The sequence below is a fragment of the Saimiri boliviensis genome, chromosome 1 (assembly GCF_048565385.1).
Source record: "Saimiri boliviensis isolate mSaiBol1 chromosome 1, mSaiBol1.pri, whole genome shotgun sequence".
Taxonomy (NCBI): Eukaryota; Metazoa; Chordata; class Mammalia; order Primates; family Cebidae; genus Saimiri; species Saimiri boliviensis.
The window spans coordinates 38,519,266-38,546,911 of record NC_133449.1 but is presented as its reverse complement, the minus strand read 5'-3'; the positions used below and the strand labels follow the sequence as shown (position 1 = coordinate 38,546,911).

The window sequence follows — 27,646 nt, the reverse complement described above, 5'->3', positions numbered from 1 at the left end:
ATTCAAGAGCTATATAAATGAAGAAATATACCATGTTTTTCGAATGGAAGACTCAATACTGTCAAGATGTCAATTATCTGATAACTGGAATTTTTAAAAAGAGAGTCTAGAATTAGATACCCATATAAGACCACTTGATTTGCTGCATGCAACAATGGAAAACAAAACATATTTTCAACTAATGGTGCTGAAACAACTGGATAGCCATCTGGAAAAAAAAATGAACCTGAACCCCTTTCTCACACTGTACATCAAAATTTATTCAAGATAAGTCATAGACCTAAATGTGAAAACTAAAACTATAAAGATTTTAGAAGAAAGCATACCAGAATATCTTCAGAACTGTGAGATAGCAAAGATTTCTTAGAAAGACAAGAAAGTCGTGAGCTATTTTAAGAGTTTAAAATTGGTAGCTAGGTGCAGTGGTGCACACCTGTAGTCCCAGCTACTTGGGAGGCTGAGGAGAGAGAATCACTTGAGCCCAGGAGATCAAGGCTGAAGTGAGCTGTGATCACGCCACTGCACTCCAGCCTGGGCAACAGAGCAAGACCCTGCCTTAAAAAAAGCTGGTCAATGGACTTACTTAGGCACTTTATAAAAGAAGATATATAATAGCCAAGCATATAAAAACATACTTAATATCAATAATTCCCAGGGAAGTGCAAATTAAAACGACAGTATGATACCAGTACACATCCCTGAGAATGGCTAACATTGAAAGGACTAACCATCCTTCCCAAGTATTGGAAAGTATGTGAAACAACAGGGCTCTCATACATTGCTAACGTGAGTATTATCCAACGGCTTTAGAAAACTGCTTGACATTTTCTCTTAAACATAACCATAACCTACAACCCAAAGATTTCACTCCTAGGTATACATCCAAGAGAAATGAGGGCACGTATCCCCTCAAAATAAAAATTGTACAAGAATATTCATAGCAAGCCAGGCACGGTGGCTCACGCCTGTAATCCCAGCACTTTGGGAGGGATGAGGGGAATTCCAAGACAGGCGAATCACTTGAAATCAGGAGTTTGAGACTAGCCTGGCCAACACGGTGAAACCCTGTTTCTACTAAAAATACAAAAATTAGCCAGATGTGGTGGTGCACACCTGTAATCCCAGCTACTCAGGAGGCTGAAGTAGGAGAATCCCTTGAGCCTAGGAGGTGGTGGCTGCAGTGAGCCGAGATTGCACCACTGTACTCCAGCCTCAGCGACAGAGCAAGACTGTCTCAAAAGAAAAAAATATATATATATTCATAGCATCTTAGTCATAATAGCCCCAAAACTGGAAGCAATATAAATGTCTAGCAACAGGAGAATGGATTTTAAAATTGTAATAAATTTATTCAATGTGATTAATAAAAAGGAATGAACTACCAAATGAATTGTGTACAAAAATATACATAAATCTTTTTTTAAAACATTATGTTGGGAGAAGGAGGCAAGACACAAAAGAGTACACATTGTATTGTTCCATTCATATGAAGTTTAAGAATTGACAAAACTAATTTGTGGTACTAGAAGTCACTATAGTAGTTTTCTGTGTGGATATTGACTGGAAATTTCATGAAAGAACTTTCTAGGGTTCTTTCATGCACAGAAATATTGTATATCTTGATCCAGGTGCTGACCACAGGGGATTTACACATGTAAAACGTCTATCAGCTTAACTGTAAGCTCTGTGAATTTTACTCTATGTAAATTAACCCTCAATAAAATATTAGTTAAGAAAAAAAGTAGTATAAAACTTTTTTTTTTTTGAGCTAGGGTCTTATTCTGTTGCCTAGGCTGGGGAGTGCAAAGGCAGTATCACAGCTCAATGCAGCCTCTACCTCCTGAGCTCAAGTGATCCTCCTACCTTGGACTCCCATGTTGCTGGGACCACAGGCACATGCCATGAACCCAGCTAATTTGGTTTTTTATTTTTTGTAGAGACAGGGGTCTCACTATGTTGCCCAGGCTGGCTCCAACTCCTGGGTCCAGTGGATCCTCCCAAAGTGCTGGGATTACAGATGTACAGCCACCATGCCTGGCTAAACAATTTTTTTTAAACACAGAAGCAGAGGAGGACTGTGTACCCAGCCTGCGCCTGCCATTCTTCCTCCCCTGTGCCTCCAAAAGAAATCATGGAAGCAAGTGCCAGAAAAAACTGTCAAAAGAGTTTAAAGTTGTTGCCACTCTTTTTCACAACAAACCTTTTAATACTATTTGACTTTTCATGGATTTGATTTTAAAAATTCTTTTTTTTTTTTTTTTTTTTTAGACGGAGTTTGGCTCTTGTTGCCCAGGCCGGAGTGCAATGGCGCGATCTCGGCTCACCGCAACCTCCGCCTCCTGGGTTCAGGCAATTCTCCTGCCTCAGCCTCCTGAGTAGCTGGGATTACAGGCATGCGCCACCATGCCCAGCTAATTTTTTGTATTTTTAGTAGAGACGGGGTTTCACCATGTTGACCAGGATGGTCTCGATCTCTTGACCTCGTGATCCACCCGCCTCGGCCTCCCAAAGTGCTGGGATTACAGGCTTGAGCCACCGCGCCCGGCTGATTTTAAAAATTCAAAATAATTTTTAAAAAATTACCTCCCCCCAAATAGCCAGGAGGAAATGCCGTTGTCTGACACAGTAATTGTTCAGCAGTGATTTATGATATGAAGGGAAGGAAGGAAGGAAAAAGGAGGGAGGACAGGCCCTGTTGCAGGTGTGATGTTTTGGTGGTAGACTACTGATGAAGGGTCTGTTTACAGAAGATTCCACATCATTGGCTAAACAGTTCTGCCTTCTTCTCCACCAGCCTCATGCCTCCCCCAACTCCCACCACAGCACTACATTACTAAGTGTCATGAACACTCAGAATCAAGGTGGTAGTCACTGGCCAAGTGCTGGTGAGTCCCTTTACCTCTATAGGCTTTAGTTCATCTGAAAAGGAAACCAGGAACTAGGTGGCCTCATGAGTCCACTGAATCTAAACTGTAAGGATTCTCTCCTTAGGGTTCAAAGCTCTGGTACATCCCGTTCTTTAAACTATCAGCCTGCATTCCCCTTGGAACTTACCAGCTAAGGAGGTTTCACATAAAACATTTTCCAAGGAGCTGTGTCTACCCTGGCTGGCCTCCTTGAGTTTATCCGGGTGGTCTTTGGTGACGTATTCTTCACCCCATTCTTTACCATCCTTAGGCTGCCTCCACATGCCAGATGGGAGATGGCCCTTGGGCTGGATCTCAGCTGAGAGGCAAGACTTGAGGTTTTCTTCTGCTTCTGGAGTTGTTGGGTTCACTCCTGGTGTTGTGGAAACAAACAAACCTGCTATCAAAATCTTTTTTAAAATTATGTTTGTTACTTTTCTTTTTTTTGAGACTAAATTTCACATTTGTTGCCCAGGCTGGAGTGCAATGGCGTGATCTCGGCTCACTGCAACCTCTGCCTCCCAGGTTCAAGTGATTATCCTGTCTCAGTCACCCAAGTAGCTGAGATTACAGGCATGTGCAACCACACCCAGCTAATTTCTTTATTTTTAGCAGAGCCAAGGTTTTACTAAAACCCAGCTAATTTCTGTATTTTTAATAGAGCCGAGGTTTTATTAAAACTCAGCTCATTTCCATATTTTTAGTAGAGACGAGGATTTTTGGCTAGGCTGTTTTGAACTCCTGACCTCAGGAGATCCACCTGCCTCAGCCTCTCAAAGTGCTGGGATTACAGGAGTGAGCCACCACACCCAGCCCTGTTACTCTTTTTTTTTTTTTTTTTTTTTTTTTTTGACTGAGTTTCCGCTCTTATTGCCCAGGCTGGAGAGCAATGGCATAATATCGGCTCACCGCAACCTCCACATCCCAGGTTCTAGCAATTCTCCTGCCTCAGCCTCCCAAGTAGCTGGGTTACAGGCATGCACCACCATACCTGGCTAATTTTGTATTTTTAGTAAAGATGGGGTTTCTCCATGTTGATCAGGTTGATCTTAAACTCATGACCTCAGGTGATCCACCCACCTTGGCCTCCCAAAGTGCTGGGATTATAGGGGTCAGCCACTGCACCCAGCCTTGGTTACTAACTCTTAATGAATCTGCCTCTGTTTGGGTACAGCTATCCCTTGAGGATTAAATATGCCAATTAAGGATTAAAAGTGTCCGAAGCTGCATGGGGTCCCCTCTGTTTCTGGTCTATACATCCTCCATGTTTTATACATAGTCTTTACTAAATAAGGAGTTTTGAAAAATGAATTTATCAAATAGTATAGCTAATTTATAGTAATATGTATTGACTCCTTCTATCTGCTTCCTCTCAGGTGAGCACACCAGGCGCTGGAGCACTCCTGGGAAGAGAATACAGAAAGACGAGGCGGAAGGGTGCCAAAAACAATGTCTTCTTCGGCCGTTTTCTCCTTGACCCTAATGCTAGAAAGGAAGGAGAAAGGGAAGATGAAATAATTTACAAAATTCCGCCAAATTGTCGTTAAGAAAATTAAATAAATCCTTTTTAAAATTTTGTTGTCTTTTCTCTTCTTTTGTTTCTTTTATATTATTTAGTCTTTATTACCTGCACTACACAGATGTAAAAGTAAATAACTTTTGAATTCAATTACACAGCATGTGATCCACGGAAAATTAATGTCATGCCACATTTACCTGAAGTTTCTGCCAAGTGTGAATTCATTAGCCATTGAAGTAAACCAGAAAGAAGGAAGCATACTGGTTTTGACTCAAGCTTTCCTAGCCCTTCTCTCTCCTTGGGTTTAAACGAGTCACCTACCTGCTCTAGCACACATCTTAGAATCTTTGTAACTTTGCAACTTTCTCTTTTGTGAGTTCTTTCATGCCTGTTTTGAAACTGAGGAAGTGGAAGCAGGGAAGGTAGAAGAGGTGAAGAATGGAATTGCTGGAAAAAAAGAAAACTAAGAGAAAAGCCACTTACCAGGACCCATCATTCCCTTCACATTACTGTCTCCTACATGAACAGATCTGGACTCCTGGGCTGCAGAGAAAGGAAAGCATTCATTCAGCGTTCATTCTACTAACATGGACTTAAGCACCTTTCATAAGCCAGGCACTCAGGGCAGACTCAGAGATTCTACAGTTTTATGGGGGAGGCAGAGCAGTAAAAAAAAAAAAAAAAGAAAGAAAGAAATTACAGTATAGTATGGCAAGTGCTATTTTCGCAGCAGTAAAAAGATATAATAGCGGTACTTACCTCAAGGATTACAATAAGAAATAAATAAGTTAGTATTTGTAAACTGCTTGAAGTACTACCTGGCATATTGTAAGAGTTAAATAGTTGTTTGACTATCATGGTGGTGGCAGTGGTATGATGGTAATAATAAAAAGAGACAGAATGATACTGTTAAAATGTAAAATGATACATGTGAAAATGTAAGCCAGCCTGGGCAACAAGACAAAAACCCCGTCTCACCCCCCACCTCCAAACCACAGAAATCAGCGAGGCATGGTGATGTGCACATGTGGTCCCAGCTACTCAGGAGACTAAAATAGGAAGATTGCTCGAGCTCAAGAGGTTGAGGCTGCAGTGAGCCAAGACTGCGCCACTGCACTCCAGCCTGGGTGACAGAGCAAGACCCTGTCTTAAAAAAAAAAAGGGGGGGGTAAACCTGTCACTTCTCTGGTTAGCCCTCCAATAGCATCCCATTTCAATGTCAAAGCCAAAGCCCTTATAATGATCATAGAGTGCTCTAATATCTGCTCCCAGCTCATGCCTGCTGTTTCTTCTTTTTGTTTTTTTAACTGCACCTCCTGTTTTCTCCCTGGTTCAATCTGCTTTAGCCCTGCTGTTCTTTTTTTTTTTTTTTTTTTTTTTTTTTTGAGGAGGAGTTTAGCTCTTGTTACCCAGGCTGGAGTGCAATGGCATGATCTCAGCTCACCGCAACCTCCGCCTCCTGGGTTCAGGCAATTCTCCTGCCTCAGCCTCCTGAGTAGCTGGGATTACAGGCACACGCCACCATGCCCAGCTAATTTTTGTATTTTTAGTAGAGATGGGGTTTCACCATGTTGACCAGGATGGTCTCGATCTCTTGACCTCATGATCCACCCGCCTTGGCCTCCCAAAGTGCTGGGATTACAGGCTTGAGCCACCACGCCTGGCCTAGCCCTGCTGTTCTTCTTGGTGTTCCTTGAACATGTCAGTTATATTCTCACAGGACCCACTGGCTGTTCCCTCTCTTCCTTCCCCTCGGTGCCCATAAGTGAACTTTCTCCTTCCTTCCAGTCTTTGTCTGGCACCCTATTTAAAATTACAATTGCTCTTTACTTATTTTATTTCTTAACTTGTCACTCTCTAACATACCACATATCTTACTTATCTTGCTCATTGTTTGCTTGCCTCAGAGGAAAGGCTCCATGAAGGCAGGAATTTTTGTTGTTTTGTTCATTCCTATATCTTACCACCTAGAACAGTGCCCGGGATGGAGGGAGGGAGAGAAGCAGGAGGGACGGAGGGAGGGAAAACATCAGGATAGCTTGAATGCAGAGAGAAGTCAAGGGTAACAAAATCTAAGTCTGAAGAGAAAAGCAGAGGCAATTTAAAACAGGGCCACATAGATGGTGTTAAGGAACTTGGACTTTATTCTGAGAGTCATGAGGAATCAAAGAGAATCTAAGAAGGAGTGTCCAGAAAGTAGGTGGAAATTCAAAGCAGCACAGTGTCAGCCAAAAGAAGAGCATGTTTCAAGAAGGCAGGTATCAAGGGTACCAAAAACTATCAGGAAAGGTAAGGAAACCGTTTTAGTGAATTGGTAAGACATTCTGCACGTACTTGGCAGCTTGTGTTAAAACTCAAGGTTCAAGAACCAAACATTCAGAAAGTCTTGGCTTATCCACTGTTAATGATAAAATAGTACAACTGTTATCTATCGTCCCAAAATTCAGTAGCTTAAAATAGCAACTATTCACGGTTCAGTTTCTCTGAGTCAGGAATCTGTGCACAGCTTGGCTGAGTGCCTCTGGCTCAAGGTCTCTCATTAAGGCTGTAATCAAGGTGTTGGCTATGGTTGTCATCTCATGTGAACGCTCTACTCAGGGGCATCTATATCCAAGCTTATTCACATGGTTATTGGCAGGCTCCAGTTTCTGTAACATGGGACTCTCCAAGTTGCTGCCTTACAATTTGGCAGCTAGCCTCTCCCAGGGCAAGTGTTCTAAAAGAATGCTCAATACGGAAGCCTCAGTGGGTTTTTTTGGTTGTTGCTAGTTTTCTTTTCTTTTCTTTTTTTTTTTTGAAACAGAGTTTCACTCTTGCCATCCAGACTGGAGTATAATGGCACAATCTTGGCTCACCACAACCTCCACCTCCTGGGTTCAAACGATTCTCCAGGCTCAGTCTCCTAAGTTGCTGGGATTGCAGGAACCCACCTCCATACCTGGCTGATTTTTGTATTTTTAGTAGAGACAGGGTTTTGCCATGCTGGTCTTGAACTCCTGACCTCAAGTGATCTATTCACCTCAACCTCCCAAAGTGCTGGGATTACAGGAGTGAGCCACCGTGCCCAGACCACAGTCTTTTCATAACCTAATCTTAGAAATGGTAGTCCATCTTTTCTGCCATATTCTATTCATTAGAGGCTAATCAGTAAATCTAGCCTTTACCTGAGGGAAAGGATTACGTGAGGACGTGAATGCTAAGGGGTGGGGATAATTGGAGCCATCTGGGGCTGCTTACCACAAAGAGCTGACCTCCCCTTCTGAGAAGGCAACCCCTTTAGGTGAGCCCTGATACAAAAACTTCATTTATGTGTCTTACAATTGTATAACTTGTCAGTTGGAAATGTCATTTTGCAGGCCCAAGCACACCTTACCTTTGGGTTGCTTTCCCCACACAAGACACTCTCAAGATGTTCAGCCTCCCCGTTCCTGACATTCTTCCTTGAGAACATGGAAAACTAATTTTTTGGAAGATATAATCTTCCTATCCATCTCTTCTTTTTACTTCCTGTTTATTCTACCCTTTCAACATTGGCTTTCATCCTTACCACTTCACTAAAACGGTTTCCTTACCTTTCCTGATAGTTTTTGGTACCCTTGATACCTGCCTTCTTGAAACATGCTCTTCTTTTGGCTGACACTGTGCTGCTTTGAATTTCCACCTACTTTCTGGACACTCCTTCTTAGATTCTCTTTGATTCCTCATGACTCTCAGAATAAAGTCCAAGTTCCTTAACACCATCTATGTGGCCCTGTTTTAAATTGCCTCTGCTTTTCTCTTCAGACTTAGATTTTGTTACCCTTGATTTCTCTTTGCATTCAAGCTACCCTGATGTTTTCCCTCCCTCCGTCCCTCCTGCTTACATTAATCTTAAATTGCTGCAGCAACTCAGTAGAATAAACTATGACCACGTCTATGTAGGAGGAAAGAAAGGAGGGGTTGCCACTAAATAGTTCATTTAATCCATGTGGGCACTGAAATCATCTGGATCAGCTGTTCTCAGTAGATTCAACAAATTCTGTGATTATTTATTTCCCTGGGGACTGTTTCACATTGTCTAAACATGTACAGGTTTACTTTGTAAAAATAATTTTTAACCTTTTATCTTGTGAACATGTTTAGCTGCTCCAGACCTGGCACTGAACGTTTACTTTCTAAGCCTATTGTATACTATACTCTTTCCCAGTGACGCTCATCCTCTTATGTAGAGCTGTTCATGTCCTAGAGGAAAGAAAATAGAGCCACCTGCAATGAACCCAGTCCCCAGATGGATCAAGTGAGTTTTCCCAGGTTGTGCTTATCAGTTTCTCAACGAATTACTCAAACAGATAAAAAATAAAAATAAAAATAAAAATAAAAAGGCAGGCTGGGCACGGTGGCTCACACCTGTAATCCCAGCACTTTGGGAGGCTGAGGTGGGCAGATCACGAGGTCAGGAGTTTGAGACCAGACTGGTCAACATAGTGAAACTCTGTCTCCACTAAAAATGCAAAAAGTTAGCCTGGTGTGGTGGCAGGTGCCTGTAATCACAGCTATTCGGAAGGCTGAGGCAGGACAATCGCTTGAACCTGGGAGGCAGAGTTTGCAGTGAGCTGAGATCCCACCATTGCACTCCAACCCAGGCAACAGTGTGACTCTGACTCAAAAAAAAAAAAAAGACTTATTAGAGTAAGTGATTTTTTTCTAACATTTCTCTCTTACGGGTTAGCATAGCATTGATTGCACAATAAATTATTTTAATTCAGTTGAAATTTAGAAATATGCAGATTAGTATTCCCCCACCTAAAAAAAAAGATATTTAAATTGGGCAAACTCTTGTGGCCTCTTAGATCCTCTGGATTCTCCTAAATTCCAGTTACAAGAGGAAAAAATCCAGGCAATACATCATTTTCCTCTAACAAAGATGAAGAAGGGATTAAGCCCATTCTTAAGCCCTAGGAATCAGGAGAAAAATACTTGATTAATTCAGTATGATTTGTGAACTGTACCTTTTTCATAGGCCTGAGAAGGCAAAAGGTTGGTAAAGTCTTCACTTGGAAGAACAGGCTCAGGGATATTGATTGAACGAAAAGGACTTCCTTGTGCTTGTGCAGGCCCAGCCTGTGAGCTGTGTTCTTCTTTCTGAGTTTTCCTAGGAAAGAGAAATAAAGACAAGGCTATTCTGGTTCTTTTTTTTTTTTTTTTTTTTTTTTTTTTTGAGACGGAGTTTCGCTCTTGTTACCCAGGCTGGAGTGCAATGGCGCGATCTCGGCTCACCGCAACCTCCGCCTCCTGGGTTCAAGCAATTCTCCTGCCTCAGCCTCCTGAGTAGCTGGGATTACAGGCACGCACCACCATGCCCAGCTAATTTTTAGTATTTTTAGTAGAGACGGGGTTTCACCATGTTGACCGGGATGGTCTCGATCTCTCGACCTCGTGATCCACCCGCCTCGGCCTCCCAAAGTGCTGGGATTACAGGCTTGAGCCACCGCGCCCGGCCGTGGTCTCTGGTTCTTAATATCTGATCTATTAGGAGGAGATTCAGTTCAGACTAACTCAAGAAAATGTCTGAATTATTAGGTTGAATGATATAAATTGCTATTTTTGAAATTTAAAAGTGGTCAAATACTAGCAATTCATATGGTTCAACTTAATTCATCACCTCAGTTGGAGAAGAAAAAAACTGCAAATATTTACAAATCACCCTTCTAATTATAATATCCACATTCTTCTTTTTTTGTTACTGGCTTTCTTATCATCAGGATCTTCAGAGTTTGCAGTGGTGACAATTTGCTTGAGATGATTTACATTCACTTGGCAATGCAACTCAGAAGTAGCAGAAAGCAGCAGGTCCTCTCCTGAAAACAACCTATTCTCCAGGGTCACACACATATTATTCCTACAATTCTATTTTCAATTTGTTAATAACAAAAACACATAAGTAGGCTGAGCACTGTGGTTCATGCCTGTAATCCCACCACTTTGGGAGGCCAAGCCAGGAGGATCACTTGAGCCCAGGAGTCTGAGACCAGCCTGGGAAAACATATTTCTAAAATCTTTTTTTAATTGCACATTTCTACAATTTTTTTTTAATTAGCTAGCATAGTGGCCACACCTATAGTTCCAGCTACTCAGGAGATTGAGGTGGGAGAATCGTTTGAGCCCAGGAGTTCAAGGCTGCAGTGAGCTGTGATCATACTACTACACCCCAGCATGGGCAACAGAGCAAGACTCTGTCTCAAAAAAAAAAAAAAAAGAAAAGAAAAAAGGAAAAACAAAACCACATAAGTAACAATAAAGATTATGTATGTTTAATGGTGAAACTTTACTTGATTCAACCTGGTCCAGGCATTGTTTAACATAAATTTATTTTCAACCCTAGAAGTAAAATAATAATTGCATTAGAGATATTTTAGAAAATTAATAAAAAAAAATCACTGATGTTGCTACTATCTTAACAAAGCCATCATTATTTTTAAGTATATCTTTCTAGTTGTTATTTTACATATTTTTACCCTTGTAATCAAAGCACTCATGCCATTTTATGTCACTTTCATTTTATATATCATATTAAATGCATTTTTTTTACATAATAGGTACCACCCATCTTTGGTATTAGCCAATGTTATAATTCTATCAGCTTCATCGAATGCTGAGCCATGAAGCACTGTGGCCAGCTAACTAGATACTGATAGTGGGGAAGCTGTTCCGGGTGCCTCTGCAGAAGCCATTGCTTACGGGTTTGCCTTCGGTACATTTTTAAAAGACACTCACTTGGCTTTAACTTTTCGAGATTCTCTTCGCTTCTCCTGTTGAAGCTGTTCAATTTTCTGTTGCATTTCTTCTTGTTTGGAAGTGATGGCTTGGATCATTGACATGGCATTGCTCAGCTCTTCCTAACAAATAAGAATTGCTGTGTTTTAAACTGGCACATGGGGTAAAAGTATATAACATAATCTAGCCTACTGCACACTTTTAATACATGTTTATTGAATGAATGAATGAATAAGATTAAACAAATTACTTCCATTGTGGCCTCAAATTTTAAGACAGAGCTCCAAAAAAGGAAACATGAAAGGTATTTTTCCATGATAATTATGAATGGCCCAGAGGAAAAATTCTTATATTTGGCTGCTATGGAAAAAGGAAAGTTTTCTACTCCTGTTACTGAAACCAAAATTCTCTTGTCAGCAAGGAAATAAAAGAGGGGCTTACCTTGAAATAGTTTAATGAATTCTTCATCTCAGTCACTTTTTCTTCCATGGAACATCTGCAGCTCTTAACCTTTTCTTCCAAAGCATATTCTCCATGTTGAATTCTTGACAGTTCTTGCATTGCTTCTGTGAAGCCAGTTTTGAGTTCAGAGGCTAGGGCCTGCAACTAAATAATGCATGAAAAGTTAATTCAATTTGCTGAAAATTATTACAAGTGGCACCATTGGCCCTTGAATCTTTCTTTTGTTTGAGAAATGAGGCTTCTGAAAATCTACAGACCTCATTTACTAGTGTACTTCAGTTTGGACAACTTAAGACAACCTTGGCCCCATTCGTCTAAGAAAAAGAGTGTCTTCTTTACATAGCACATGCTAAAGCTTGAAAAATGACAAGAAAGCAAGCCATTAATTAAGTTTACAAGTACTTCTGCAAGCTTCTATTTATTCTGACACCTTTGATTAAAATGAGATTTACTTGAAAAGAAACATGTATGTGAATCTTGATCCAATAACTCTTCAAAATCTGTGAAAGAAGAAAATGGGTCATATTATCTCTGGTTATTATAAGAAGTAAGGAAATTCAGTTCTTGTTTTCTTAAAACAATTTAAAAACAAACAGAGTAACAACCAAGCATAACTGAGAATTTATTTGAAAGAAAAGAAGGTTTTTTTAAAAAAATGCTCTTGGACGGTATCATGAGAAAAAGGAGGTAATGGTATTTTCAATGACGGTAGGCTTTAACTCATAAGAAAGGCACAGAAATATCTGATAGAAAATGGTAGGAGCTCAGAATGTTGTTGATGGTGATCTGAGTCATCTTCAGCAGTAAGTCCTGGTCATATAGGAGCTCACACACTGAACTTGTGTTGTCAACTCCAACATCATGAAAGAGGTGTTCAATTTTGGATCAGGTAGAGTACAAATCCTAGTTCTGTCCTAAAGTACTAAGACCTTAGGCATGTTGTAGCATTTTTCTCATCCATAAAATAGGTATGATAATATCTATTTCACAGGGCTGTCTTGAAAATTAAAAGCATAAATGTAGGTAAGCTGCCTACCACAGCACATACTTGGTACACAGATGTTCAAGAAATGTTCATTCTTCTCCCCCTTTAGGTGGCAAATCAAAAAGTTAAGCACAAACAGAAATGTGGAGAAAATGAAGCACTTCTAAAGTTCAGTTTTATTTATTGAACAAATGAAAACATTTTCAACAGACAGTAAGTTAAAAATAACAATAAGATAACATTACTTTCTTGACATTTATGATCTTACACTCTGCTAGTTAGAGGCACTCTTAGCTCCACATGTCTCTTTAAAACAGAATCATTTAGAAGGCTTATTCTATGATCAAGTTTTTTGTTGTTGTTGTTGTTTTGTTTTGTTTTGAGACAGGGTCTTGCTCCATCACCCAGGCTGGAGTGCAGTGGCGTGATCTCAGCTCATTACAACCTCTGCCTCCCAGGTTCAAGTGATTCTCCTGCCTCAGCCTCCCAAGTAGCTGGGACTACAGGCATGCACCACCATGCCCAGCTAAGTTTCATATTTTTAATAGAGATGAGGTTTCACCATGTTGGTCAGCCTGGTTTTGAACACCTGACCTCAAATGACCCACCCTCCTTGGCCTCCCAAAGTGCTGAGATTGCAGGCATGAGCCACCATGCCTGGCCTCAAATATTTTTCTTTTAAAGGAATGAAAACTAAAGTCCAGATACCTTCACAAAGTTTCTCTGAATGTATATTTCTGAACATTTTCAGAATCAGGTCATCCACATGGTTTCCACCTACAAAGGCACCTCCCACTCTACAGTGTCTCCTGTATCACATTTTAAAAATGTAGGATTTTGCCGGGTGCGGTGGCTCAAGCCTGTAATCCCAGCACCTTGGGAGGCTGAGGCGGGTGGATCACGAGGTCAAGAGATCAAGACCGTCCTGGTCAACATAGTGAAACCCCATCACTACTAAAAATACAAAAAATTAGCTGGGCATGGTGGCGCGTGCCTGTAATCCCAGCTACTCAGGAGGCTGAGGCAGGAGAATTGCCTGAGCCCAGGAGGCGGAGGTTGCGGTGAGCCGAGATTGTGCCATTGCACTCCAGCCTGGGTAATGAGCGAAACTCCATCTCAAAAAAAATAAATAAAAAAAAATAAAAATAATAAAAAATAAAAATGTAGGATTTTGTGGTTCATTGTGCCTTACAAAGGATTGCTGGGAGTAGGGAGAAATAAGAGGAACCAGAGAGATCATTTTGAGCAAAAAAGCAGGAACTGTCAAGTGTTTGGGGCTAGAAGGCTGGGAAACATCATGAACAATCTATTTTTCATTTCAATCATTTTAAATTGTAATTAATCTTTGCAATGGATTTTGGCACATGTCCTAATTTAGTCATCATGGTGGATTAAATCACCAGATCAACCACTTTCTGATCTGATAATTTTTCATTATACAAATGTATATTCTGTAAGAAAAAAAAAATTGATAGCTATGTAACATCAAATCAAAAATGTATGCAAGTTTTAAAATTGGAAGAAGAAAAGCTGACATTCATCTTAGTGACATTCATTTAGATTTCCTGATTGGGAAAAAAAAAAAAAGAAAACACTATCCAACAGAAATAGGTTTCATTATCTTGCTCTCCTAGGCAGAGTTTTTTGCAGAGACCAAAACGCAGCAACAAACTCCTAGGAAAAGGACCTTTCCTTCCCTGCAGAACCCCAGCTCTCAAAAAATTATTAAAATTTTCCCCTAACAGCCAGGCGACATAGGTACTCTGGGTCTTTGAAAGCTATTTTTGAATCATGTGCCCATTTCCTACCAACATATTACTCTGAGCTCCATGGGTACCTGCTACTGAAGTCTTGCTACTGCTTTGAAAACAGCTTTACAGCACTGATCAGTGAGGGAAGGAAGCCGTCAGGAGGACACACACCTGATACAACATGTCATTTTAGTTAACAGCCAAAGACGCTAACCAATTGCACCACAGAGACCGTGACTAACATGTCGTTTTAAGATGCTGAGGGATCCTAATATCTTCAGCCCCTATAGAGTGCTTTTCAGCTACCAACCTGACCACTCCCTTGTGAACAATAAATACTGTGAAGACACCGTCTTAACATCTTTTCTCGGCTCTCTCTTCAGCTTCTTTTTTGACAGCCCACAGCCCACCCCAAGGATTAGAAACGGGTGTCTACCTTGTTCTCCAGCGAGTTGAACACGTTCCTCATCTCGTTGATTTTTTCATGAAGCTGCTCTAGAGAGGTTATGATCCCTCCATCCTGCCGCTGGAGGCGGGCTCCCGCTGGAGGTAGGTTCAGGGAAGACTTGTACTTCGAAGCCTACGGTACCACAGAGGGCATCTTAGGCTCAAATAAATAGGGGAGAGGAGTCCGAATTCTTCCTATTTCCTGCTCTTAATTTCTGAGTCTCAATTTTCTTTCTTTTCTTGGCTTCTTAACTCTTCTTAAGATGAATTTTAGTCAGTGTCTTCCAATTTTTTTTTTCATGAAAGGTCTCTCAGGCCTCAAACTTAATTTTCATAAATCTCAACTTGTGTTTTATAGACATTTCTTCCTTTTTGCCACATTATGCAGGCCAGGAGGCTACCAAGAGGTAAATTAGGGGAACTGGACCTGTGCCTTGGGAATCTTGCAAAGTCATAAATGTCGATGTTTGGGAAACCTCCCAATTCCTACAATTCTATAAGAGCACAAGCCAGGTGTTCCGCAGTGGCACATACATGATGGCAAGGAGGCCAAGGTAATTGCCCTGGTTTCCCCCTAAACCAGGGTCACTGCAGAAGCAACATGAGTTTTCTGCCAACTTCCATCTTCCAATTGTAGGGCTCTTTATTGGTCCCCAGAAGTGCAATGATTTAAAATAGAAAGTGAGCAGCAAGTAATTTGAATGTTGAGAGTAAACTTCCCAAATCTACTCCTCTACATTCCCTTAAAGTCATTCTTGCAGGGCCTTATTGAAACTGACAGGAAGCCTGGTGTGCTGGAAATTTCTCTTATTGATCCCTGGATACATTACAGGCCTAGAAGAGTTAACTTCTCTGGTATCAGAAGAACATTCCTCAACGGCAAAAAGAGACTGAGGCTCAATCAGGATTTACAAATCCTAAAAAACTTTCAATGGCAGTTTTGATGATGAAACCTATTACTGTAGGACTGATTCCCAAGTGTTTCAATTAGAGGTCCTTTTGGCACATCACTTCTTTTACAAATTATTTTCATTACAGAGAAAAATAAAGAAGAAAAAAGAGAATCGCCAAATAGAATCATCCCAAATTTCATTATTTCAGTGTTACCATTAACCCTCACATTTCCTTCTATTTTGTTCTATGCATATAAATGCAGATATTTATATTGTCTGAAATTACACTGCAGATACATTTGATTCTACCTCTCTTTTTTTCCTCCTAATATTCCAATAAGGCACTTACAATAGCCTTCAAAATTTTTCTGAATGTCTACTTTTGATGGTTACATAATATTCCATCCTATGAATTTGCCATACTTTACCTACCCATTCACTTTTGTTGGAAGTGTATGTTGCTTGTAATTTTTCAATGTTATAACTCATGCTGCAAATTATGTTTTTGTTTTAAAGTTTTGTATATATTTCTAATTATGTCCTTAGAATAAATTCCTAAGTATGAACTTCCTGTGGGTCAAAGATGTTAGTACTATTTGACCCAAAGGGAAAGCTACCATATCACAGGGAGGCAATCTGTTCAACTAATTAATAACTATACAAGTTATATTTGACCAGATGATTTGAAAAGTTATGGTAATATGTCTGTATATTCTTGGAAATGTTATATATGATATGTAATGTCCTAAATTAGTAGATTTGGAAAAACGTATCTTGAATAATAAAATACATGAAACAATAGAAATAGAAGAAGCCACAGTGTTTACATTCCTAAGGCTACAAGTGAGTTTAAAACAGTTGGAGTTCAAATCATTAGTGTGAATGTTGGGCTAGCACTAAATTGTGCAGTTACTATGTCTGTTGCCTTAATTATGGGATCCCCTTCTTATGTTAATGGGATAGTAATTTTTATAATCCATATGCAAAATGAAGTAATAAAGGGTAAAATGACACCACCTGACTCCGGAAAAGAGATCTAATTCAACAACTCTGAGAGGGGTATGTGCAGTGAACAAAGGATAAGATAAAAAGGAAAAAGGGAATAGACTTTTCTAAAAGTTTCTAAAAATTAAACATACTTAACAGAACTAAATATTATTAATTATTATTTGCTAATTAGTCAAAATATAATACTCCTTATTTTAATCATTGCTTCTTTGAGCTTCAACTTTTTCTTAGCCATCTATAACTTTACTTTGGTAAACTGTCTGTGTTCCTTGCTCATTTTCTACTGTAGTTCTGGAAGTTTCCATTTTTATTGGCCTTCATGAATTACTAATATATGATTAAATGTTTGAAATATTAATGTGTCTGTTCTCACACATAGGCAGGTGTTGAACATTGAGAACACATGGACACAGGGAGGGGAGCATCACACACTGGGGTCTGTTGGGGAGGTTAGGGGAGGGACAGCGGAGGGTGAAGAGGTTGGGGAGGGATAACATGGGGAAAAATGCCAGATTTAGATAACAGAGGGATGGAGGCAGCAAACCACATTGCCATGTATATACCTATGCAACAGTCCTGCATTATCTGCACATGTACCCCGGAACCTAAAGTACAATTAAAAGAGAAAAAGAAATACTGTTGTGTCTTCCTAATTTTGTTATTTGCCTCTAAATTTGTTTAGAATATTTTTATGATGGAAATAGTTTAAATTATAATGCGGATAAACTCAAATCTCTTTCTTTGTGATTTCTTCCAGTGCTTTTTAACTTAGAAAGACATTTCACATTTGTAGACAAATGAAATATTCACTTATTTTAAAATTTTATGGTTTGAATTTTTAATATTTAAACCTTTAATCCACTTCGGAGTTTGTTTTGATTAGAGTATGAGGATCCCTTCTTTTTTCCAAAAGATCCAGACAAAATCTTCCCAACACTGTTTGGTACAAGACTAAATGAGTGCATCGGACCTCTTGGCTCAAAGCAATATAGACATCTTATAATATAGTCATCCATTCATTCATTCATTCAGTTCATATTTATTGAATATGTATTATATACCAGGCATTGTACTTTACACTGAGAATTCAACAGAGCGCAAAATGGACTAAATTCCTGCCCTTAGAGCTTACATTCTATATGAGGAGACAGAAAAAAAAAACAAACCAGGTAATATATACGATAATGTCAGGTAGGGATGGGATCTATCCAGAAAATAAAGTGAGAAAGAGAATGACCAAAATTTCATATTTTACTTCAGGTGCCTTCCCTTCTACTATAGATTTTATTCTGTTACGGTTAACTCCTCCCCAGTTCCCTCCTTCCTCTTTCTCTTCTTCTTTCTTTACTTCTCCTTTTTCTTCTTCTTCTTTTGGTTAAATGTTGCTTGGAGTAAACAGACTGGGGCTTAGGAAGTGTTCTTTTAAAACAAGGATGGCGTTATGACAGCATCACAGAGGTCATAGAGACCAACTTCACTTCCATTGCTTTGTGTGATCCACTGTGAACAGATGTACTAGGATTTGTAACACAATAAGATAATGAGGCCACCCCCACTGCAGCTATATTTAGCCAACATTCAGGGAGTGACCTACATAAAATCTATAATAGACTTTAAATCGTACCTGACTTTAAAGAGGTACTCACACTCATTCAAATGTCATACACAGGTGAGATGAGAACAGAGGGGAGGTGGGCAAGGAAAGCATCTGGAGGACTTGGACCAGTGAGGCATCAAATCAGCACTGAGTGAAAACCCATTTTTGCTTCTAGGCCTTTGTTCAAGCTAGTCCCCTGCCCCAAACAACCTTACCTATACCTACTTGTCAAAAGATCAACTTGTCCTTAAGTACCTAGCTCAAATCCTCCAGTCAATACTAATTCATCCCTTCCCCACAGAATTTTATCAATGCCTCTATTACAATCCTTTCAACAAGTTACCTTGTAAGAGCTATTATTCTTTTTTATTGCTGTTTTTTTGAGATGGAGTCTTGCACTGTCACCCAGGCTGGAGTGCAATGGCGCGATCTCGGCTCACTGCAACCTCCGTCTCCTGTGTTCAAGTGATTCTCCTGCCTCAGCTGCCTGAGTAGCTGGGATTACAGGCATGTACCACCGCGCCTAGCTAATTTTGTGTATCTTTAGCAGAGACAGAGTTTAACCATGTTGGCCAGGCTGGTCTCAAACTCTTGACCTTGTGATCCACTTACCTCTGCCTCCCAAAGTGCTGGGATTACAGGTATGAGCCACTATGCCCAGCCAAGAGCTATTATTCTATGTGTTCTTCAGGTTGTGGACACATAAAAATCAATGAGAATGTCTGTTTTATCTGTTTAATCTGCCACGAGGTCAAGCAGTAGACTTTGCACATAGTAACTGCTCAATAAATGTGCATTCTATTGAAATGAGGCTGTTTCTTCCATTCATCCTATAGCTGGTCTGAGATAGAGGCAATATAGTTAAGTAATGTTTTAATAATCCTGTTGGCTTGCCCTAGTTTGGTCTACAGCAAAGACCTCTTACATGATAATTCTGGGCACTAGTTGTCATTTTCACTTTACTGTCATTTAAACTCAACAAATCTAAATAACATTTCCCCCAAACTATCTACTCTTCTGGACTCATATATTTCTGCTTGAGAAAGCACTCTCTTTTCCTAGTTACCAGGGCTTAAAACCTTAGAGCCAACTTTGAAAGCATCCTTTCTTCCAACCGCCCACCAAGCTCTGTCAATATTTTCTTCCTTTTCAGATATTCCAGAAAGCACTGCCTGAGTCTGGAGAGGAGCATAGATTTCCCTTGCCCAAGCTGCATTTATATTACAAATTATGTCAGAATAAAGTTCCATGATTTTTAAGAACAGAAATATACTTTTAATTTATGGTTGGGAGACAGAAGCCAAGTAAACACTACTTAGAGGACCAAAGCAATCTCATATGACTCTTACTGCAAAGATGTTTTGCAGAACTTTTATCTTCTTGTAAAATAAATTGTTCTCATTGTTTAAAAAGAGCTTGAAAATTTTTCCTATACATATATTTGAACATTTGCAATGTTAACCCCCTTTTCATTCTCAATTCTCCCTGCTGACATAGAAAGTAAGAAAACAGATCTTTCTCTCTCCTCTCTGATGGACACGTTACCTTGCAGTTTAACAGCCATGGCGATGGGGGCAGCAGGCAAGAGAAGCAGAGTGGAGGTGGGGGTGGTAGTGCTGCATTTTATAAATGGGATAAATTGTCTTTCTTTTCTTTTCTTTCTTTTTTTTTTCTTTGAGATAGAGTCTTGCTTTGTTGCCCAGGCTGGAGTGCAGTGGCATGATCTCGGCTCACTGCAACCTCCGCTTCCCGGGTTCAAGCGGTTCTTCTGTCTCTGCCTCCTGAATACCTGGATTACAGGTGTGCGCCACCATGCCCAGCTAATTTTTGTATTTTTAGTAGAGATGGGGTTTCACCATGTTGGTCAGGCTGGTCTGAAACTCCTGACCTCATGATCTGCCCACCTTGGCCTCCCAAAGTGCTGGGATTACAGGTGTGAGCCACTGCACCCAGCAAACAACTTGTCTTTCAATAATGAGTTCTCAGCCAAGCACAGTGGTGCTCCCCTATAGTCTCAGCTACTCAGGAAGCTGAGCTTGAGCCCAGGAGTTAAAGACCAGCCTGAGCAATGCAGAAAGACCTTGTCTCAAAAAAAAAAAAAAAAAAAAAAAAAAAATCAGTTCTCTACAAAGTACACTGTGAGTAGTGGGACCTATTGCACTGCCTGTCTCAAAGCCCTGTTAAGAGAGTAAGTGCAACAATATATATGGAAGCATTTGTGAGTGCTAAAGACGTCTACGCATAAAGAATAGTCAGTCATCACTATTATACATGGAAGCATTCCAAACAATCGATTTGTCTTTACCTGGTAAATCTGCGTGGAAGGATTATTCACCGGCATATGTTCATTCTCTCCTGCAGGGAGAAAGAGCTTTGTTCAATCAACACTACTCATTCTGTCCCTATGCCCTTCAGATATATACAGGAAATAAGGGAACACATAGGATCCTACATTTGTGCCTGCATAACAAGAAACCAATGATTCAAGAGGAACAAAAAATGAGCTGATGTATGTGGTGTCCATATTCACACATCCTAATCACTAAACCGTTATCTGCCTGATAGACTCTTGCAATAGAAAACCACGTTCTACTACAGTAGGGAAGTTTCTCAAGCAAACTGAATGATGTGTGATTATTAATCACACAGAAAGGAATTTGCAGGAAATGTCTTTATTATGTTCTTGAGGCTGACTGAAATTGACCTTCGGGGACAGTTCTACAGTCAGGAAGGCGGCTCTTCACCAGGCACTTACTGATCTTGGTGAGCCTGCAAACAATGTCCTCTACTTCTCCCACCTCTGATCTTGGCCAGACTTCGGAACTGTGCCCTACTGTCACGGCCAAGTTCAGCTAAGGGAATCTTGCTGTCCTCCTGGGCAAGACTGCTGACAGAATTGTCAACAGAAAGGTTCTGGGAAGGATGCAGGCAGAAGAAAACAGTATTGTATAGCACTAGACTTCAAGAAACACAGGGCACACACAGAGGAGGTAGTAGGTTGTAGAAAACCATTCACAGGCCTGGCACAGTGGCTCACGCCTGTAATCCCAGAACTTTGGGAAGCTGAAGCAGGTGGATCACCTGAGATCAGGAGTTGGAGACCAGCCTGGCCAACATAGTGAAACCCCATCTCTACTAAAAACACAAAAATTAGCCAGGCATAGTGGTGGGCACCTATAATCCCAGCTACCCGAAAGGCTGAGGCAGGAGAATTGCTTGAACCTGGGAGGCGGAAGTTGCAGTGAGCCGAGATGGAGATCATGCCATTGCATTCCACCCTGGGCGACAAGAGTGAAACTGTCTCAAAAAAGAGGAGAGGGGAGGGGAGGCAAGGGGAAGAGAGGGGAGGGGAGGCGAGGGGAGGGGAAGGAAGGGGAGGGGAGGGGAGGGGAGGGGAGGGGAGGGGACTGGAGAGACCATTCACAACCTAGGGAGAAAAAGAGGTTGGCCTAGAATGTCTTTTTCAGAACCACATTGGTTGGCCATAAAGATGAGGCAATCCATATAAAACATTCAGCTGGTTGTTTATCCATTTAGCTACTTCTCCAGTATGTCACAATGCATACATTGTGTGCATTAAGCAGTTTATAGAGGAAAGCCCTGGTTGCAAACATTTGGTTGTGTAGATATGTATATTGTTCTCCTAAGGCAAGCTGGTACAGGAAACCCCCTCCAGCCTCGGTATTTAAGTTCATAAATAATATATAACCTTAGCCCAGAATTTATACGCACAGAAGCCTGGCCCTACAAAATCCATTTGATTTGAGGTTACTGAAAATTCCTGCATAAGCTTGAGTAAAAATTATTTAGAGAATTTCATACTATGTCCCAACAGCCTGGTAAAATAGCAAGAATTAGGGCTTTGGAGGAAATATCCAGATCCCAGACCTAACTTTGATACTTTGTAGTTGTCACCTGACTTCTCTATGACTGTTTCCTCTTCTGTAAATTGGAGATGATAAGAGAATCTGCTTCTATACAGTTGTTTCTATATGGTAACGATTAAAAGAGAAAGCACTTACGCTTCTAGGCTAGTTTAGAAGGTGATAGATGTCTAGTAGTTGACTCTGTGTCTTGGCCTTACCCAGCTTGTTGTTCTGAGAGAGTCCTAAAGTTATTGCTAAGAAAAATAAGATAACAATCCAGAACAAATTCTAATAGCATTTCCTATTTTTTCAGCACCCAGTCTATAGTCTTCATAGTCATTATATTATGACAGGGAAATGAGAATAGTTGACATATTGTCCTGTCTCGAGATAGTGGTAAGACAAGACAAAAACCTACATTTCTTTTTTTTTTTTTTTTTTTGAGGCGGAGTTTCACTCTTGTTACCCAGGCTGGAGTGCAATGGCGCGATCTCGGCTCACCGCAACCTCCGCCTCCTGGGTTCAGGCAATTCTCCTGTCTCAGCCTCCGGAGTAGCTGGGATTACAGGCACGCGCCACCATGCCCAGCTAATTTTTTGCACTTTAGTAGAGACGGGATTTCACCATGTTGACCAGGATGGTCTCGATCTCTTGACCTCGTGATCCACCCGCCTCGGCCTCCCAAAGTGCTGGGATTACAGGCTTGAGCCACCGCGCCCGGCCCAAAAACCTACATTTCTTGAATCCTAAGCCCTAAAGCAAGACATAGGAAAAATCTGACCTTGCTTTGTTTTGGTTTTTTCCATAGTGCCGGTTACTTCTCTTCTCCCGCTTATTCTTCAACATTGCATCCTCATCGTCCTGGCTCAGGCCACCTCCTCTTCCCTGCACCTGTCAATTCAAATCGAGAGTAAGGGATAACAGGTAGAACTGTCAAAGAAACTGAACTTACTTCAGGTGTTAACTTTAAAAAATGGAAATGAACACAGCCTGAGGTACATGCAATTTCAGAAGAGGAAAAAATATTAAGTTGAGTAAACATTTAGCATCAAGATAAATGTCATTTTGTGAATACATATAAAATCCATTATTCAAATTTAGGGCAGTTTTTCAATATGTTACATTCTTTTTTGGATCAAACCAATTAATTAAGACCTATTGGTTTTATTAGCAAGTCATAGTTTAAGGAAATTTTCTTTGCCTTTTTTTTTTTCAAACAGGGTCTTGCTCTGTCACCCAGGATAGGGTGCAGTGATGCAATCATGGCTCACTGCAGCCTTGACCTCCTGGGTCAAGCCTCCCACCTCAGCCTCCCAAATAGCTGGAACCACAGGCACATGCCCCCACACTTGGATATATATAAAAATATATATATTTTGTAGAGATGGGGTCTCCCTATGTTGCCCAAGTCAGTCTGAAACTCCCAGGCTCAAGTGGTAATCTGATTTTAGCCTTCCAAAGTGCTGGGATTACAGGTGTGAGCCACCATACCCAGCCCCAAGGAAATTATCTTAAGAAGAAAAAACTTGAGCAGATATGAAGGCCAATACATCTGTTTCCATTCCATTAAATAGTACGTTTCTTGATAGCCTTGTCCCCACTTTTGGCACCTGGTAGACTCATTTGCATCCATGAAATGCTAATCGAATTTATGGTCTGTAAATTCTATTGATCGAATTTACAAATGGTCTGTCATCTTTAAATGGTCTGTCGTGACCATTAGACATGTAGCTGCAAGGTCGGAACACAATCCAACACACACTCAGTTTTGAGGATACTGGCCCTCTTTTTAGCCATCCAGCATTTTAATCCTTTCCTAAGTTTGAAGAATTCCCCTGCCTTGTGAGGCTTGATCAGATGCCTCCCATTATAGAGGCTGAAAGCCCCAGATTCTTCTAGTCTCCCTTGCAGCTAAGGCATGATAGACACATGACCTAGGACACACCACTCAGATGCACCTACCCCAATTAACACCAGCAGTTGCAAAAATAATTCCTACGGCAGATACTTGATATTCTTTCTACCTTCTAAGACAGCAGTGGCAGTGAGGGTAGTGGTGGTGACCATTATTTGTTACGAACATATTAGGAAATTCAAGATGCTGTTTTCAGTGCTTTCCTCACTAGAATAGTTGTACTATGTAATTTAGGCATTGCTGCTAGCCATAGAATCCCAAACTCGGTTCTCCAGCTTCCCAGCAATTACATGAGCTGTCCATCTCCTTTCAACAAATTCCTTTGCTGCTTAAATCAGCCAGAGTTTGTTTTCTGTTGCTTATAACTAAGAAACCTGATTGAAACAACACAAACATCTGAACACTATCCGAGATTAAGAAAACACAACTTTAAACTTTGTTCATCATTCTAGAATAGACAAATCTAATCTATACTGACAAAATGGGATCAACAGTTGCCTGGAGGAGGAGGTGGAGGGACAACTGGGAAGAAGCATAGGCATTTTCTTCTTCTTCTTCTTCTTTTTTTTTTTTTTTTTTTTGAGACAAGGTCTCACTCTGTTGCCCAGACTGCAGTGCAGCGGTTTATGATGGCTCACTGTAGCCTTGAACTCCTGGGCTCAAGTGATCCTCCCATCTCAGCCTCCTGAGTAGCCAGGACTACAGGTGGATGCCACTATGTCTGGCAGATTTTTTTATTTTTGTAGAGTCAGGGGACTCAATATGTTACCGAAGCTGGTCTTGAACTCTGGGACTCAAGCAAATCCCCTTCCTCAGCCTCCCAAAGTGCTGAGATTGTGGTCATAAGCCACTATGCCTGGCTGCACAGGAAACTTTAGGATGATAGAAATGTTCTACTGCTTAATTGTGTTAGTGGTATATGGGTGCACTAATTTGTCAAAACTCACTGAATGTATATTTTAATTGGGTACATTTTATCTTACATAAATTATACCTAAAGAGAGTTGATTTAAGACTTTATTATGGGCCAGGTGTGGTGGTTCATGCCTGTAATCCCAGCACTTTGGGAGGCTGAGGTATATGGATCACTTGAGGTCAGGAGTTGGAAACCAGCCTGGCCAACATTGTGAAACCCCATATCTACTACAAACACAAAAAATAGCTGGACATGGTGACAGGTGCCTGTAATCCCAGCTACTGGGGAGGCTGAGGCAGGAGAATTGCCTGAACCTGGGAGATGGAGGTTGCAGTGAGCCAAGATCATACCACTGCACTCCAGCCTGGGTGACATACCGAAACTCTGTCTCAAAAAAAAAAAAAAAAAAAAAAATAGGCAGGGCACAGTGGCTTATGCCTGTAATCCCAGCACTTTGGGAGGCTGAGGTAGGCAGATCACCTGAGGTCACAAGTTCGAGACCAGCCTGATCAACATGGAGAAACCCCATCACTACTAAAAATACAAAATTAGTCAGGCGTGGTAGCACATGCCTGTAATCCCAGCTACTCAGGAGGCTGAGACAGGAGAATCACTTGAACCCAGGAGGCAGAGGCTGCAGTGAGCCATGATGCCATTGCACTCCAGCCTGGGCAACAAGAACAAAATTCCATCTCAAGAAACAAACAAACAAACAAACAACAACAACAACAACAACAACAAAAACCACTTTACTATAAAATATGGAATGCGTTCAAACCAAAAAATAATAATAAATTGGCAGGGTGGGAAAATACACACTGGTAAAAAGCTATTGGAAAACAGCTACCTAGTTATAAAAGAGGAATATAAAGAAAGGACCAAAGTCAAGGCCATATGCTGTTTAAACTCTTGCACATTTTTCATGTAAGCATGAAAGTTATGCCAAGGTAGGGCATCTTTCATAACTATCTTGAATCTTTTTTCACAGCCAATATAAACATTACTAAGATGAAGATTTTCTCCTCCTTAGCAATTGTTAATTTACTTGATATCTAATCCATTCTAGGATGAATATAATTAAATCACAGAATATTACAGCCAGAGTCCTGAGAAAATTATTCTCTCCAACTTATTCATTTATAAAAGAAGCAAATGAGACCTGAGGAGGGGAAGAGAATTGGCCTGCCCAAAGCCTAACATATCTTTAAAAATGGTCTTTAGAAGTGATTTCTGGCTGGGCGCGGTGGCTCAAGCCTGTAATCCCAGCACTTTGGGAGGCCGAGGTGGGTGGATCATGAGGTCAAGAGATTGAGACCATCCTGGTCAACATGGAGAAACCCCATCTCTACTAAAAATACAAAAAATTAGCTGGGCATGGTGGCGCGTGCCTGTAATCCCAGCTACTCAGGAGGCTGAGGCAGGAGAATTGCCTGAACCCAGGAGGCAGAGGTAGTGGTGAGCTGAGATCGGGCCATTGCACTCCAGCCTGGGTAACAAGAGCGAAACTCCATCTCAAAAAAAAAAAAAAAAAGAAGTGATTTCTGTTACTATTTTGGGGAAAAAAAATCTTTAAATATACAAAGCCATGTCTTTATGGGATTTTTGTGGGTGATTTTTACTGGAGATTTAGTCATTAATCTGTAACTAATTGAAAACAAAAAACAAAAATCCATGTATCATAGGTAAAATGAAAACTTACACATTTTCTAAGCTAGAATATCCTCACACTCATGTATGTACACATGACCACTTATTTCAAGACATAATACTTTATTTTATTTTATTTTTCGTAGAAACGGAGTCTTGATCTGCCCGGGCTGGAGTGCAGTGACATGATCATAGCTCCTGGTAACCTGGAACTCTTGAATTTAAGGGACCCACCTGCTTCAGCCTCCCAAGTAGCTTGGATTACAGGCATATGCCACCATCCACGGCTAATTTTTTACTTTTTGTAGAGAGAGCATCTCCCCATGTTGCCCAGACTGTTTTTGACCTCCTGGCCTCAAGCGGTTCTTCCACTTTGTCTTCAGGTGTGAGCCACCATGAGACATAATAAACATGTGTGATGGACAGTAAGTTAGAAATTTTATTTAGTAAATTACAAAAGCAACAAAACTACATTAGAGGCCAGGCATGGTGGCTCACGCTTATAATCCCAGCACTTTGGGAGGTTGAGGCAAGCAGATAGCTTGAAGCAGGAGTTCAACAACAGCCTGGCCAACATGTTGAAAACCTGCTCTACTAAAAACATAAAAATTAGTCAGGCATGGTAGCACACACTTGTAATCTCAGCTACTCAGGAGAATCACTTGAACCCAGGAGGCAGAGATTGCAGTGAGCCGAGATCATGCCACTTCACTCCAGCCTGGGGAACAGAGTGAAACTCCATCTAAAAACAAAAGATGGAGTTTATACATCAGAGAAAATTTGGAAAGTATATAGGGAACAAAGCAACTGTAACACTTCTACTTAAACAACTATCCTGATCACTTGTTTGTATTGACTGTTAATATTTTTTCTCTGGAATGTTTTAAGTAATTATTAATGAAGCCTATCTAAAATTTTATGTCTACCTTTCCCAACTATATTATAGCATAAACATTTTACTTTCTTTTAAAAATTGGATCA

General features: G+C 40.6%; 1 protein-coding gene across 3 annotated transcripts in view; it reads right to left on the bottom strand.

Annotated features, from left to right (window-relative positions):
* ARHGEF33 (Rho guanine nucleotide exchange factor 33) overlaps nucleotides 1-27,646 on the bottom strand; it is a 141,903-nt gene that overhangs the window by 79,465 nt on the left and 34,792 nt on the right. For all 3 annotated transcript variants that reach the window (XM_074396251.1, XM_039462414.2, XM_074396260.1), the window contains exons 4-10: nucleotides 22,969-23,078; nucleotides 20,627-20,676; nucleotides 11,620-11,784; nucleotides 11,179-11,300; nucleotides 9,414-9,556; nucleotides 4,909-4,968; nucleotides 3,055-3,279 (exon numbers count right to left, since the gene is read on the bottom strand). In XM_074396251.1, the coding sequence (XP_074252352.1) occupies nucleotides 3,055-3,279; nucleotides 4,909-4,968; nucleotides 9,414-9,556; nucleotides 11,179-11,300; nucleotides 11,620-11,784; nucleotides 20,627-20,676; nucleotides 22,969-22,993 (790 nt within the window). In that variant the 5' untranslated portion in view covers nucleotides 22,994-23,078. The remainder of the gene's footprint in view (nucleotides 1-3,054; nucleotides 3,280-4,908; nucleotides 4,969-9,413; nucleotides 9,557-11,178; nucleotides 11,301-11,619; nucleotides 11,785-20,626; nucleotides 20,677-22,968; nucleotides 23,079-27,646) is intronic.